At 37.3% G+C, this 15,643-nt stretch overlaps 1 protein-coding gene across 1 annotated transcript in view; it reads left to right on the forward strand.

The window, feature by feature from the left end:
* Positions 1–984: 984 nt before the first annotated feature.
* UPP2 (uridine phosphorylase 2) overlaps positions 985–15,643 on the forward strand; it is a 51,947-nt gene continuing 37,288 nt past the window's right edge. Inside the window, 4 exon segments of the mRNA XM_058664232.1 lie at positions 985–1,046; positions 6,870–6,987; positions 13,149–13,263; positions 13,266–13,316. Coding sequence (XP_058520215.1) covers positions 985–1,046; positions 6,870–6,987; positions 13,149–13,263; positions 13,266–13,316 — 346 coding nt within the window.

Below are 15,643 nucleotides of genomic sequence, written 5' to 3' on the forward strand. Positions count from 1 at the left end.
TTCTTCAACTCTCAACAGAATTGAACTTCATGTGATTGCCATGGGAACTGTGGGGAAAAGCGTCAGCGTGGCATTCCTCTGAAGTCTAGACTTACCTACTCCCCAACATGCTGAGTAAGAGGTGTCTGTCAAAGTGATGACTTTATCAACTTGTTAACACAAAATAAAACCATTCAGCTGTAAGTTGCCCTTCTACCTGGAACAACCCCAAGATAATGTGTTTTTTGGATTTTTCAGGAAGCATAGTGGTTTTTTTTTTGCTCATACAGATCATTTTTTAAATTCTGTATCTTAGTTATGACAAATCATGGAAATAAGCCAATATGCTTATTTCACTAAGCATAATGGCTCAGGAAGCATAGTGTTTAACTCAAGGAGGAGTCATGAGAATATGTTCTGCTTAACTATCAGGTCTCTGTGAACTTGAAGGGGGCAAAGTTCAGATGAATACACTTCTGGAATTATTGGCTTTGGAATGTAAACATGTTGGTGAAGGTGAGATAACAGTGGAAAAATGAAATGTTTGAGTACTGCAAGTTCTCACGTCTATTGGACACATTTTTGAGATAACCTGATGGTGCTATCATGGATGCCAAGAGAAGTCTCACATCTGTGCACAGTTACTTCAAAGCAAATAACTGTGTGTGCTACACCAGACGCACAAGACAAGGGGATGGTGCTGAGGGGCAGAGTCAACAGCCCACCAGTCTGGCCCAGGAGGCAGGATGCCACGCCTTCCAAAGAAGCCTATCTTCTTGGGGAAGCACTACTGTGAGAGCTGGATTGTGTATAAAAGAACACAGAAGGGAGAGGGCTTGAAATGATAAGGGAATGTAAAACACAAAGGAATACATGTCCTGAGCAAATTTAGAAGAAAACCTGTTTTAAGGGACTCTGTCATTTCAGTTTGGAACTGAGCTATTATGGTTAGAGCTACAGTTTAATAGCAAGTCACAGTATTTCTTTTTGCAGACAGTGCTAAATATGGCTTCAGGTTTACCTGCTTCCAATAGATCCATGAGATCTGATAGGAATACATACATGGGGTGAGTGCTTTTTATTTTTTATCTGTTTTGACCTGTTATGTAAGTGATTAGATGGTGGGGCTTTTGCAGTTTTGTATATTTTCTAAGTTTAGAAACCACATAGTTGAAATTCAGCTCAAAATACAAAAAGAATAAAAACAATGCAAAATTTCTTCCCAGTGATATTGGCATTCCTTGGTTCTTGATAGGGTGGAAAGCTGGCTTAATTAAGAAAGCAAAGATTCATTTGGACATAATCTACCTAATAAAAGATATCCAGTTAAATTTTTATAACATTGTTTGGCTGCCACTAGTACACAAACTTTCTGAAAGTTATTATAAAATGAAAGCCTAAGAAATTTTATTAAGAGACATTGCAATAGAAGAATAATTACGGAAAAAAAAAAGAGAATGCAAAGCAAAAAAACTCATGAAGAACAGGCATGCATTTAAGCAACCTGCAGGAGTGAACAAATTCACAAGTTTGTCTTGGAATTCACTATGGGGTTCACCCTTTGATTCCAAGACCATGCACTTTATCTGAGAAATAATTAAAGGGACCTCCCATGGCCAGAAGGAGATTTAATTCTGCTGCAGCATACCATGAAGTGATTTCATATGCTTTGTGGTGGACTTGACATGGAATTCACTTCTAAAATAGCATGGATGTTATTCATCTCAGGAATAGACATAAATCTGCTGAAGCTGTCTGCGAATTTAGCTCCAATTCCTGCCCCAGGTTAACAGAACATAATAGAGCATTAATCTTCGTGGGGTACAAGGGACTTTTGTGAGTTCCTTCTGATTTGTTGAAAGCTGTGTGAAATGCCTTGGTTAGAGCCCCTATCATGTCAACATTTTAGAAAACACCCCACTGACACAGCCCAAACAGAGAGAGTCTTGAGTCATGTTCATTTTCACAGAAGCCGAGAAGAGAGTAAAGGAACAATTACATACATGAAGGCAATTGGAGAATAAAGAGTTCTTCTTAGCCAGGCTTTTCTTTGGTTGCTAACATTTAATGGTAATCATGCTGTGCAGCTTATCTTGTTTTGTTGAAAGACTCTTCTGAATGCTTCGGAATAAGAGAGAAAAATGCAAACCAAAAAAAGTTTGAGGAAGAAACATGATATGCATGTTTGAATAAAAATTCTATATTTTAGAAAGGTCCAAGTATTATAGTGCTAGATTCATAAGGAATTGGATTCTGCATAAAAACTAAGCAAGCCTTCTCTTTTTAAATTAAAAATTATTAATTTATCTAAAATAGACATAAAATAATTGTGTGTGTTTCTAGAATAGAGTGTGGTATTTTGATCAATATATAGATTATGAAGAGCCAATCTAGCTAATTAACACATCCATCATTCCACCAGACTATAATTTTTTGAAATGAGGGCATGAAAATCCATTTTAAAGCAATTTTGTGTAATACAGTGTGGCGTTATTAACTGTAGTTTCCATGTATGCAATCTACCCTGAGATTTTGTTCCCTTTAATCAATATCTTCCCTTTCCCAACCACCACACCCAAACCCCTGGCCTCTGGTAATCTTTAACTCTTCGTTTCTATAACATGAGAATTTTTTTTTTCAGATTCCACATGTAAGTGAGATCTAGCAGTAAGCATTTGTCATTCTGTTTCTGGCTTATTTCACACAGCATAATGTTTTCCAGTTATAAAGCCATGTTGTCATTCATGTTGCCACGAGTGACAGAATTTCATTCTTTTTAAAGGCTCTGTAGTGTTCCAATGTGCATGCATGACACGTTTTCTTTATTCATTCATCTGTTGGTGGACAGTTAGGTTACTTGTATATTCAAATTATTGTGATTAATGATGAAATGAGCATAGAAGTGCAGATACCTCTTCAAGCCATTGATTTCAATTCTTTTGGACAGCTGAGGTCTTGGCTCATGAAAATAGATGAAAAAAACCATGCATGAATTTCAAACATTTTTTGCACTAAAATAAGCATCCTTTAATTCCATTTTCCACATGATAATCTCATAACGTTAAAATTGAGATTGCTGGATTGTATGGAAATTCTGTTTTCTGTCTTTAATGGAACCTCCACAATGACTATCCTACTTTGCCTTCTATTAAGAGTGCACAACAATTCCTTTTCTTGACATCTTTGCCATTACTCTCTATCAATTACCTTTTTGATAACAGCCATTCTAGCAGATGTGAAGCGATGCTTCATTGTGATTTTAACTGCATTTTTTACAAGTAGAGTTTGACTTTTCTATTGAACGTTCATGCCACTTCTTTTGAAAATTGTTCAAATCCTTTGCATTTTTATCAGATGTTTTCTTGCTGCTGTTAGTTGTATAGTTTTCAAATATTTTGTGCCAATTCACATATTATCTCCTTACTTTGTTGTTTTCTCTTTGGTGCAGAAGCTTCTTAGGGTGATATAATTCCATTTGTCTATTTTTGTTTTTGTTGTCTGTTTTATTCTGGAATCCATTAAATAAAGTTATTGCACAGACCAATGTTGAGGAAATTTCTTCCTATGTTTTTGGCCAGTGGCTTTACAGTTCCAGGTCTTACATTTAAGGCTTTGATCCAATTTGTGTTGATTTTTCTATGTGGTATGAAATAAGGATCCAATTTGATTCTTTTACTTGAGGATATCTATTCTCTTCCATTCCATGTGTGTATATCCTTATATCCTTCCATACCACATATGTAATACCTTACTGTATATCTTTGTGTCCTGTGTTGAAGATCAGTTTACCACAAATATTTAGGTTTATTTATGAACCATTCTGTTCAATTGTTGATGTGTCTGTTTTAAAGCCACCCCCATGTTATTTGATTGCAATAGTTTTATGACAATTTTAAAAAAGATTTATTCACTTTTATTGAAAAGTCAGATATACAGAGAGGAGGAGAGACAGAGAGGAAGATCTTCTGTCCGATGATTCACTCCCCAAGCGGCCGCAACGGCTGGAGCTGAGCCAATCCAAAGCCAGCAGCCAGGAGCCTCTTCCAGGTCTCCCACATGGGTGCAGGGTCCCAAGGCTTTCGGCCGTCCTAGACTGCTTTCCCAGGCCACAAGCAGGCAGCTGGATGGGAGCAGGGCTGCCGGGATTAAAACTGGCATCCACATGGGATCCCGGGCGTGCAAGGGGAGGACCTTAACCGCTACGCTATCGCGCCGGGCCCTTATGACAAATTTTGAAGTCAGGGACTAATGATGTCTCTATATTTGTTCCTTCAAAGATTCCGCCAAAAAAACTTTTAGAACTGATCAAGAAAATAAAAAAAGTTACGATTATGAAGTCAACATACAAAAATCAGTAGTATTTTTATTGTGAAAACACAGTATCTGAAAAAGAAACTAAAAATACAATACCGTTTATAGTAGCATCAGGATGGTTAAAACACACAGGCATAAGCTTAACCAAGGAGATGCAATATTTGTACATTGAAAACCATAAACATTTATGACAAAAAGTAAAGAAAAACACAAATAAATGCAAAGGTATTCCATGTTTATTAATGGTAAAATTTGATATTGTTAAGGATGTCTGTATTACCCAATGTGATATACAGATGAAATATAATTTCTATATAAATGTTAGTTTTCATAGAAACAGAGGAAAATAATCCTGAAATCATCAAAATACCCCCACGTAGTCAACAAATTTTCCCTAGAGAAGTGATCATCTTAGCAGAACTTCTTGATGAGCACAAGCATTCCTTCAAATTTGTGTCTGAGGGATTCTTAATTGTTAGATAGATCAAAGAACACATCCTAATGAATTACCAAGATTATGATAGTTAGCACAGGAGAATGTAATTCATGGCCATTCTTGTTTGAGCAATTTTTTACCTTCAAAATGTGGAACAGATAAATTTCTTTAAGAAGACTAAGATTTACCTCCTCTTCATCCATAAAATCAGCATCCCTGAAAGCTTCCCAGTGATTATAGTATATAGCTAGCGTTTAGAATCATTAGGGTAGATGAGTATATTGTTTATACAGTAACGATTTGTAGAATCAGTAAGGAGTCCAAAGGAAATGCCCAGTTCATAAAAATAGTTCTGGTAGAATGAAACAGAATGGAAACAAGTGGGTGGCAGTTTTTCTCAAACTCTCACATGTATGTGACTTGCGTAGAGTTTATCACCATGTAGAAGATGTACTGGAAGTGGAGTTGACAGAACTCCAATCGGCAACCTGATGTGGGGCAGAGTTAACTCATGGCGCCAAAAGTCCTTCTTCTTCCATCAGCACACATGTTTGGACTCTGTGTTTCTACCAAACTCTCTAGTTGACCATGGATGAATGTCCTCTTGGCCCTCCCTACAGGGGAAAAGACATGTTCTTTTGCTTACAGATTGTGAGGTTGGTCCTGGATGGTAAAGTGTGTACTTCACTATTTTTGAAACCAGGTATGACCCAATAACTAATTAAGAATATGTTTCTCTAAGTGTTTTGAGGAAGAAATTATTAGCATTTTGTTCTACTTCCTGAACAGTTAAATTTAACTCCACAAATAGGATTTTTTAGGACACAGGGATTAAAGAAGGTTATGAGGCTGCTTGCATGAAGGAAATTACCTTTCTAGAGAGAAAATTAACCATTTTATGATATGACATACTATCTGGTAAGCACCAGCATAAAAACAAATACTTTGGGAGCACAATGAGAGGAGAAATTATTATTAACTGGGGAAATAAGATACTTGAAGAAGCATTCGTAAAAGAGTTGATATTTGCATTATATATTGAAGAATGAGTAAGATTTTGAGAAGTGAAATATGGAAGAGAAATGGAATGATGGTTCAGGAACAATGCAGGAACTCTCGACACATCAGGTCATACAGGAAGATAAAGTGTGTTCAGAGAGCTTAAATTAATTAGGCTTGGTCACTGCTGTTTTTCACTTTTTCATTACACTTCCTGGTGATTTTATTGCTCAGCCACTGGAGTATATAAAGGTTCAAGATTATTAAGATGGTTTGGAGTATTTGAGGAGAATGAGACAAACAAAACAAAACAAAACAAAACAAAACTAAGAAGTCCAGGAGGCACTTGGCATAGATGTCTTGACCTACTAAGATATAAAGTAGATGATGTTATCAATGAAATGAAACTGAAATAAAAACTATTACAAAACTAGCAAAGGGCTGTGACAGGTGTGCTTTTAAAATACAAGTTAGATTAAATTAAGACCATTCTTAAGCAGCAGCATATTGGCTTGCAATGTATAAGCAAGAGAGAGCAAAGTTTCAGGGTCAGATAGTACTGCTGTAATTGGTGACTAGGCTGGGGCAAGTGGTTACTAGGGTAGAAAGAAGGCTGCATATTTAGCACGGCTGATGCAGTCTTACGTTGCAGTGCTGGCCAATCTGTGGGTTGTGCATCAGTTACTTGAACCATCTCCTCTGCTTTCTGGGTCATTAGCAGGAAGCTGTAGTCAGGAGCTAGAGCCTGACATGAGGCTTTTATAATCCACTAGTTGTATAATTTTGTGCAAGTTTCTCAGCTTCTATAAGCTGTGACTTCTTTACCCATTTATTATATTTATTATATTTAAGCTTACCTATTTGGATGGTTATGGAATTAAATGAGCTCATGTATTCATTATGTGAAGTTTTCATGCCATTGTACAATTTCCATGCTTCCATGCTTCATTCTATGCCTGCCACCTAGCATATATACAGTAAATATTAACCATTATTATTTTCATTATATCACATAGCTTTTCAATGAATCACTTTGTCCTAAAGAAAAGTTAGTGTCAATCATAGGAGCAAGGCCGATATCATTTTTATGTGTTTTTTCCCTCCAAATACATTTATACCTTCTTTGTGTGCTTTTCTCTAGAAAAAAATTTGTTCGTGTTACAAATCCTTGCCTGGTGTGCATGGATAAAGATATTCTCTATCACTTGAACTTCGGAACAAAAACACACAACCTGCCAGCAATGTTTGGAGATGTAAAGGTAAACACATTTTTCACTTCAGGGAAAAATATTGAGTTTACCATACTCATTTTTCTTTCTAATTTCCCAAAACGAACTGTATATTTGTGGCTGAAATATCAAGGATCTCAATAGGAATGAAAGCCACATTCATTTGCTGAAGCAATTTAGAATGCATCATGAATAACCATCTGCACCATAACAAGACAGAGTTTTCCAACTAAATCTAATGAAAACACGATTATTTGACTTCTGTGGTTCTTGAAGATAAATAATTTTATCAATAAAATTGGTTGAGTGTTCAGAATTCATCATGTTTTAATAGATTTAATTCACCACTTAACATCTACATTTATAGCTGAATCTCATTAATTCTCATTTTATTAAATCATAAAAGACATCAATAAAACCAAGAGTGATTTTTATTCCACATCTAAAAATAAGCATTATCTAATATTTTGCATTATTAAGATGCTTATTTCATAAGAAATTTCTTTGTGAAATTGTCCAGGAAAGCTGTATTTCTGTATGATTTAAAACATACCTCATTGTCCTACAACCTAAACACAGATGTCATCAATACATTTCCTTTCTTTCAATCCTTTTAATAAATAGATTTAAAAGTTAGCTGTAATCATATTAATTTGAAATTAGCTGTAATTAATATTTTCCCATGTAGTTACATTTTCTTTTAAACTCATTGTTTATACATATCAAGTTGTCCATGCCATATGTTCTAAATACTAAGATTGACTTGTGTGCTAAAGTATTTTCTACTGTACAAGCACTCAAACAATATTTTTGTAGCTATGTTTTTTTCACATTTAGGTCTATTTGTTTAGAATTATTCTCAGAAATGATCAAATGGAATGGGCATTCTAAAATGTTACATCTTATAAAAACCCAATTTATATCTCAGCATTGGAAAATTGTAGTTTTTATCTGACACTTTTCAGCATTATTTAGCAATTAGGACAAACACAAAAGTTTTCCTATCCACAATTTCACAAAATTTTCATGTTATATCTTTCAAGGAGGTTTAGCAGGCAGACATCTCCATCATAAAACAAGAAAGGTGAGGTCAGAGTGGTCCAAGGAACCTGAAATCACACCATAGAATGGCAGGGTTGAGATTTCAATCAAGTTCTTCACAGTCTGATTTTCAGGGTTCCTATCCATTGCACTAGGAGCTACTGTGGCAGGTTAATTATTCCTACCACAGTAACTCAAAATGATTCATAAATTGAGAGGGGGTGAGTGGCAGGTGGAGGGGGGTGTTACCCAGGATAGTGAAGGAGGGTGTTATATAGAAGAAGTGGGAGATAAGGAAAGCATGAGAGGAGAGAAGGGAGGAAGAAAGGAAGGAAGGGCGAGGGGGGGAGGAAGGATTGAAGGAAGAGGGGAAGGAAGAGATGAAGTAAGAGAGAAAATAATTCTATTGCTCAAAATCAAGAGATTGCACTTCCTGTCCCTCTTTCCAGGGAGCAGAGCTGAGGGAATGGGTACGTATCTGGGTATAGAATGGCCCCCCACCTTTCCCACTATCTCTTTTTTAAAAAATTTTATTTATTTATTGGAAAGTCAGATATACAAAGAGGAGGCAAGACAGAGAGAAAAATCTGTCTGCTAATTCACTCCCAAAGTGGCCATGATGGCTGGAGCTAAGCTGATCTGAAGCCAGAAGCCCAGAGCCTTTTTCGGGTCTCCCATGCGGGTGCAGGGTCCCAACGCTTTGTGCCATCTGCAACTGATTTTCTAGGACAAAAGCAGGGAGCCAGATGAGAAGTGGGACTACTGGGATTAGAACCTGTGCCTATATGGGATGCAGGTGTGTGCAAGGCCAGGAATTTAACCACTAGGCTACCACACTGGGCACTCCCACTCTTTTTGGGACTGCTGCTTTTTTTGCTTTTGTGTGGCTTGCCTTCATCCTTTGCTTCATCTCCATGTGATTTCCCTTCCTATTCCTGAAGGTTGCTTTTGATCCTTCTTATACAGGTTTGACCTGAGTTCAAATGATAAGTTTTGTTTTACGTCTCCACAAAGATTCTCTCAGGACTCTTATTTAGGAATGACTGTGATTAATAGAAGACTCATCAGAATTAATAAATTATGGTACTAATTCAATTAATAAGTTAAAAAGATCTAAGATAAGTTTTGACACAGAAAAAGATCTGCTATTATGCATTTGAGGTGTCTATCTCTACCATTTGTGGGGAATTTTCTATGTACCAGACTCTATACAGAATCCAAAACAGAGTGTTATTCAATCCCCATATCACTGAGGGGAATTAAGACTTGTTTCGATTATATAGATGAGCAAACGAGACTCAAACATACATGTAGTGATACACTATGTATTATCTGTGTTAGGCACAACACGGCTGGGAAGTGAAAGCGCTGAGGGTAAATGTTAGGGTTCTCTGATGAAAGAAACAGTGGTGCCTCCTGCAGTTTATAGAAAAATTCTACATTTTGGTACTCCAAATGCTTGTTTCTTGGAAATCAGTGGGATCAATTACCTTGCTTTAGAGACAAAAGCAATGCGACTCACAGCTCCGCCTACTACACATACTCAAAGTGTGTTGTATCATCTTTGCTACAATCCTTCGACTGGATTTGCATGCACCCTTATTCTCACATTCTGTCATAAACAGCATGTAACATCTACACTCAGGACCTACCTGGTTTTGGAAACCGTGTTAAAAACGTTTGGATACAAGGACAGAGAACCCTGGATTGGCTTATTTTGACAGATAGGAAATAAAATTCTGTTTGTGAGAAGATTCAATCACACTAATGCTGTTCCAGATGACCAGAATTGACATTCAACATCACTCAGGATTTTTGAGGCAGCAGGTAAAGCCTGATTTATTTTAGCTGATGTTTTTCTCAGGAACATGCCCTCCTCTAGTCACATTCTTATCTTTGAATCAAAACATTGTAGGCTTGATTTCTTGACTGCTTTAACCCCCAGGATAGCAATCCTGGCTAAGAGAGTAGGTAACTAGTCTTTGAAAACCTACCCCTGTTTTCACAGAAATGATGGCTCTTAAAACAACACTGTCTGCAGAGGAAAGGGTGTGCAAAGCAAAACCTCAACGACTCTTACAATCACTTTGAATTCCTTCAAATGTTTGCTTATTACATTTTTTATTATTATTTTTAATTCATTAATTACATTGTATTATGTAACACAGTTTCATAGGTACTTGGATTCTCCCCACCCCTCCCCAAATGCTTATTACATTTTAAAAGGTTTCTCTAGCTGAGCCTTCAAAATATTAATGGCCTAAAGACTAAGTCACATTAGGTATAAAGGGAGTGCTCCTGGTCAGTGGATGGCTTTCCTACCACTGTTAATAAAGCAACTCAAGCTCCTTTCATTTTGTTGTTCTGTCACCTTCAGAGCATGGTGCCCAAGGTTTCCCTGGATATCAACACCCATCCAGCAGTTGATAGATAGATGTGTATAGGATCCATTTGAGATGAACATTTGTACAGCTTGGGATGGGAAGTGCATTCATCAGTTCTGCACACATGCTAGTGGCTGAATCCCAGGCGAATGGCCACATCTCAGCTGGAAGAGGTTAGGAAGTCTGTGTAGCTGTGTGACCAGAGGGAAACTGCCTTAGTGAACAATGAATTATTCTTCTGTCCTCACTGGAAATGATCAAAGAGTTGGACAGTATGATGGAACATCCTTGGAAGAATATGCAAATATGTCTTCCATAGTGTCCATTTGAAATAACCTGTATAAGATTACCAATTGCTCCCTTCCAGTTTCGCCCTAGAAATTTAAGGTAAGCTTGGAAAATATCACCTTAAAGACTCTGTGCAATAGTCAGCTAAAGATGTTCATACTCCTTTGTTAAAAACACAAAATCCATAAATAATAGTGGATATGATTAATACAACATGACAAGATTACATCTCTTAAGATACTTATGGATATTTAAATGTTAACTTTGTTCTGGCACTCATTAGATAAAGTCCGTGACATGTTTTTATAATGCTGCTGATTACCTCCCAGTGCAGTTTTGCTTTGTTAGGAATAAGACAAATGACCATTTTGGTTCAGACATTAAATTGCTGTAAGTGACACGTAACATCAATGTTCACTGGTGGTTGTCAGCTGTTTTGTACTTCTTGTTAGAGCAGCCAGACTAATAAGCGTGCCTAGAGGTGGTGTTTAGTAAATCTGAGTTAAGAATAAGCTTTAAGGATTATACTCCTTTGGTATAGGCATGTCATGTTCATATCTCCAGAAGTATTCAGAAGTTCCTGTTCATTACAGCAATACCTACAGTCAAAGATGCACTCAAATTGCAAGCTATTGTAGCATCTGTTTCAGTTTCCAGGTCGATCTGAATAGCCATAATTTACATTCATTATACCACACGATGAGATAATTTTCAAACTACTGTACTTTGTTTACAAAAAAGAAAAGCTTTTATTGTATTTAGACTTTGAGTCAAGTCTTTATACTACTCAACCAACAGAGGAGAAAGTCAATATTCAATAAGCCTAAACTCAATAAAAATTTAAAAACTCACCTTAAACCACGATCTTTTTAAGGTTGACTTCTATTGCAGTTCAATATTTACGTAAGGTGTATCAGAGAAACACATAGGAAGTCACAGAAAAGGCAATGATGAAAGACACAGATCCTTGATAAAAGAATAATCACATCCTGTAATTATGAATGAGTGAAGTACATAGATTAGTGTTAGTTTGAAACAGAATGTATCATGGATGTGGACCACCCAATAGTTAGAGAAAATCATGTGTGAATGGAGGCACTACCAAACCATGTTAGGCATTTCCTAATTTCTTCTGAATTGCTGTGAGCCTGTCCTTGCAACCCTTTGCCCAATGCTATTCACATTAGCCCCTCCACATCAACTGCCTTATCTTTGCAAGAAAACAAGAACAAGCTTTGTTTGTATCAAATTCTGTAATACACAAGCAATATGCCAGCCCAAAAACAGGACCAGGAAATTTCTACATCTGATAGTAAAAGTGAGATGCCATTGGGAACACTGGGTAAGCAGCTGCCTTTGGGCAATGACTGTTGCCAGATACGATTGGAGTTTTATCTGGATGAAATCCTATGAGGGGCCCTTCCGGGCCCCAGCACTTCTTTCCTGTTTTGGAGCTAATGGTCTGAGGCACCTAGAGTTCACACAGGTGACAGTGAGCAAACTACTTAGCTAGCCATGGGTTTGAAGTTCAAAGCCAGCTTTATCTAGCCTCAAAGGGTAGGTTCTTAATCACCACATTGCTTTTTCTCTGTGTTGGAGTATCTTCACCTAAGTACTTAGGCAAAGTACTTAGGTTCCTGGATACCTATATACTGGATGCCCTCTGTGTGCTCCACTTCCTCCTGGGTTTCTGTCCATCTGTGGCTGCTCACCCTTTCTACAGCTGATCATTGGCACCTGTGCCACTGGCTGCACATCTATGCCTCCAACTATGCCGTCACAAGAGCTGTAGCAATAGCAACTGCTGGATAATTTATTGCCATATTCGTTTTGATTTCATACCATTGACTGCAATACCTTCCTGATTTCAGAGATATGAACAAGTGAATGAAACAAAAACCAAATCAAATCATTGGACTTGATGGAAGACTACAGTGAGATCTCAAATTTATAATAAGACTTGCTCTATGAGCCTGTCTTCTGAATGAGAATCTGGAAAGCCTTAATGTGATTCTTGCAAAGCTTTTAGTTACATAATGTATTTTACAATAAAAACTTGTGATTGGGCCTGTGGAAACAGAAAACATGTTTTATACTGGTGGTTCTGCCTTTGTTCTTGCATTACTTACCATGTTCTAAGTACTTTAATGTTCAGCATATATCATGCAAAATACAACCTAGGGGATGGCTATCAATGTAAGATGCTAACTGTTGTTTGATGTAAACAAACAAAAATATCCATGAATATCCCCTTGAGCAACAACAGTACTTAGAATTTGTGATTGTCTTTACTAACTCTGCAATTATTTGCTTTATTTACAAGTTAATCTTGCCAATTAGCTAATTTGTCAAAAATAATCTATGATACCTGGGCATACACTTAAGTAAATTCACTAGAAAAAAATAAAAACATCAGAGTTGAAAGCTAATCCTTGGTTTTTATCCCAGCCTCTATCAGACACCTATTTTTATTAACAGTTTGTTTGTGTTGGTGGAAGCCCCAACAGAATGAAGGCATTTGCACATTTGATGCAGAAGGAGCTGGGGTTGGAGGCAAGTGGAGAAGACATGAAGGACATCTGTGCTGGGACAGACACTGCATGTGTAAAGCTGGTCCTGTGCTCTCCATCAGTGTAAGTAACCATGGTGGCATCACAACTACAAAGCACAGTGGGAATTGCTGCACACAGGGATCCATCGCTTTTCTAGTTCGCACTTCTACACAATGTAACTAAGTATTCGGGTATTATCTACATTACTGGAAAAATTCTCCCTGGCAGAACACAGTCATCACTGTCACTTTCATTTGATTTCTTAGTCATCACCTATCTATTCAGGTTGAGAGGAATCCTCAACATCTTCTTCCTCTCTTTATAACTGATTAACTCTTCTACCCACCCCCCCCCCCTTGTCCCTCAATGTCTCCAAGCTTCCTCTACTTTCACTCCTGGTCCAGTTTCTCCTCTATCTGTTATCCAACTTTGCAAATGTTGAACTTTAGGACATAGAGGCCAATTTTCAGGACTGTAAAGCTGTGTTAACACTGTAGAAAACTGGTTATGTATCTCCACCCAGTTTTGTGAATGGCTCTTCTGCACTTACTGTGTTACCAGTTCTGGATCTACACAACAACCTAAGACCAAATGAAAGTGGAATGAATTGCAGCCTCAGGCAGCAGACAATTTCTCACTTGCACTTAGATGTCATGCACTTACGAGAGTGCACATACACATGCACTCTATTCTTATCTCTCTTCAAGGAGATGTATTTTAAATCAATATTCTGAGTCTACCACAAATTTGGGCACTGCAACCATGCCACAGAAAGGGGCAAGAGTCTTGCAAAGGTGAATGAATTCTAAAGAATTGTTGTATTCAGCCCCTACATATGGCCCTGTCAGCATGCATTGATCAGCCTGTAGCACCCCGTGATGGAGTGTGGTTATTATGGTGGGAAGCTTGTGAAAATGAAGGGAAAATCGTGCAATGCTAATGGGCAGCAGAACCTAACACCTGCTTTGAGCTCACAAAGGAGAACCCATCCGTTTACTAATTTGTTCATCAATAAACAATTGCAGAAAATCGGCATTGGAAAGAAGCTGAATGTCTTCTGATCTTGGCAATTGTTGACTTATGAATTTCTCCATATTTATAGGTTATAACTATTGGTTTGTTTTTGAATAGGAAATGGGAAAAGATAATAATGCAAGATCTATACCAATGTGAAACTGCCATAAATATGCAGTAACATTCCAGAGTAAAATATAATAACAGTAGCATATTGGTTCTGCTGTTCTATCAGGAAAAAAAGATTTGAATATGTAACATGCCAAAGTTAGCCATTTGCGAGTGAGCCTCACAAGGCAGATTGCCAATGTAGAAATCTTTGAAATTCTTCCTCTTCAGTGACTACAAAGTGTGTGTGTGTGTGTGTGTGTGTGTGTGTACACAAAAGAATGATGGCATGACTTTAGCAGAAATACATGAATTCATCTATCATTTTATTTCCACATTATGTAACTGATAATCATAAGCTTTTCAAGTGTCTGATTTAAAGGAATTATTAAATCAAATAAATTCATCCTCTTAATTTACAGTTTGAGACAAATATGCTTAGAGATTATATTTATTAGTTGTAGATCTGGATTTGTTCCTCTTGAACGTACAAATCAATACAAGCTTGACTCCTGATTGCAAGAGGCTTACAACACATTCTGAAGTCAGGGCATAAACAACAGCAACTTGGAGGTTCAAAGTTTGCATAGCTTAATATTCATAGTAGTGAGTTAGAATAAACCCAGGTGAAAATATTATAGTCACAGCTCAATGGTTTGATTTGTGCTAAGACAAAACCATGTTTGATTCTCTGCCATAATGTTGGCAATGACAGAATCATCAATTGAAACTCCACTCCAGATTCTAAAATTACAGAATGGGATACCTTTCTGGATACTTATTAGAGCATGCTGTGGTATAACCACCAGGACTCTCCAAGTCTTGTACCCTATGTCTCATTTCTATTCTGGTAACCTCAATGCTACTTTTTAAAAAATTGTTTTTCATTTTTATTTTTGATGATGTTTACATAGTTGTTTAGAATGGGATGGATTGAGGGTTAGAAAAAAGTGGGTGTGATAGTTTTTTCCAATTTTTCTATTTCTTCCTTTATCTGGGAGGAAGTGGGACAACAAGGGGAGAAGCCACACCCAGCCTCCCAACAAACCCCATACCTGGGGATGGGGAACAGTCACCCAATATCAACCCAGGGTGCCCAATGTGGTGCATGCGCTGAGGGTTTTGTACAAGTTTTTTTTTAAAATAAAGATTTATTATATTTTTATTGGAAAGTCAGATATACAGAGATGAGGAGAGGCAGAGGAGCAAGATTTTCCTTCCGTCCGTTGATACACTCCCCAAGTGGCTGCAAAGACCAGAGCTGCTCTGATCAGAGCTTCTTCCAGGTCTAACATGTGG

Source organism: Ochotona princeps, chromosome 5, assembly GCF_030435755.1.
Source record: "Ochotona princeps isolate mOchPri1 chromosome 5, mOchPri1.hap1, whole genome shotgun sequence".
NCBI lineage: Eukaryota > Metazoa > Chordata > Mammalia > Lagomorpha > Ochotonidae > Ochotona > Ochotona princeps.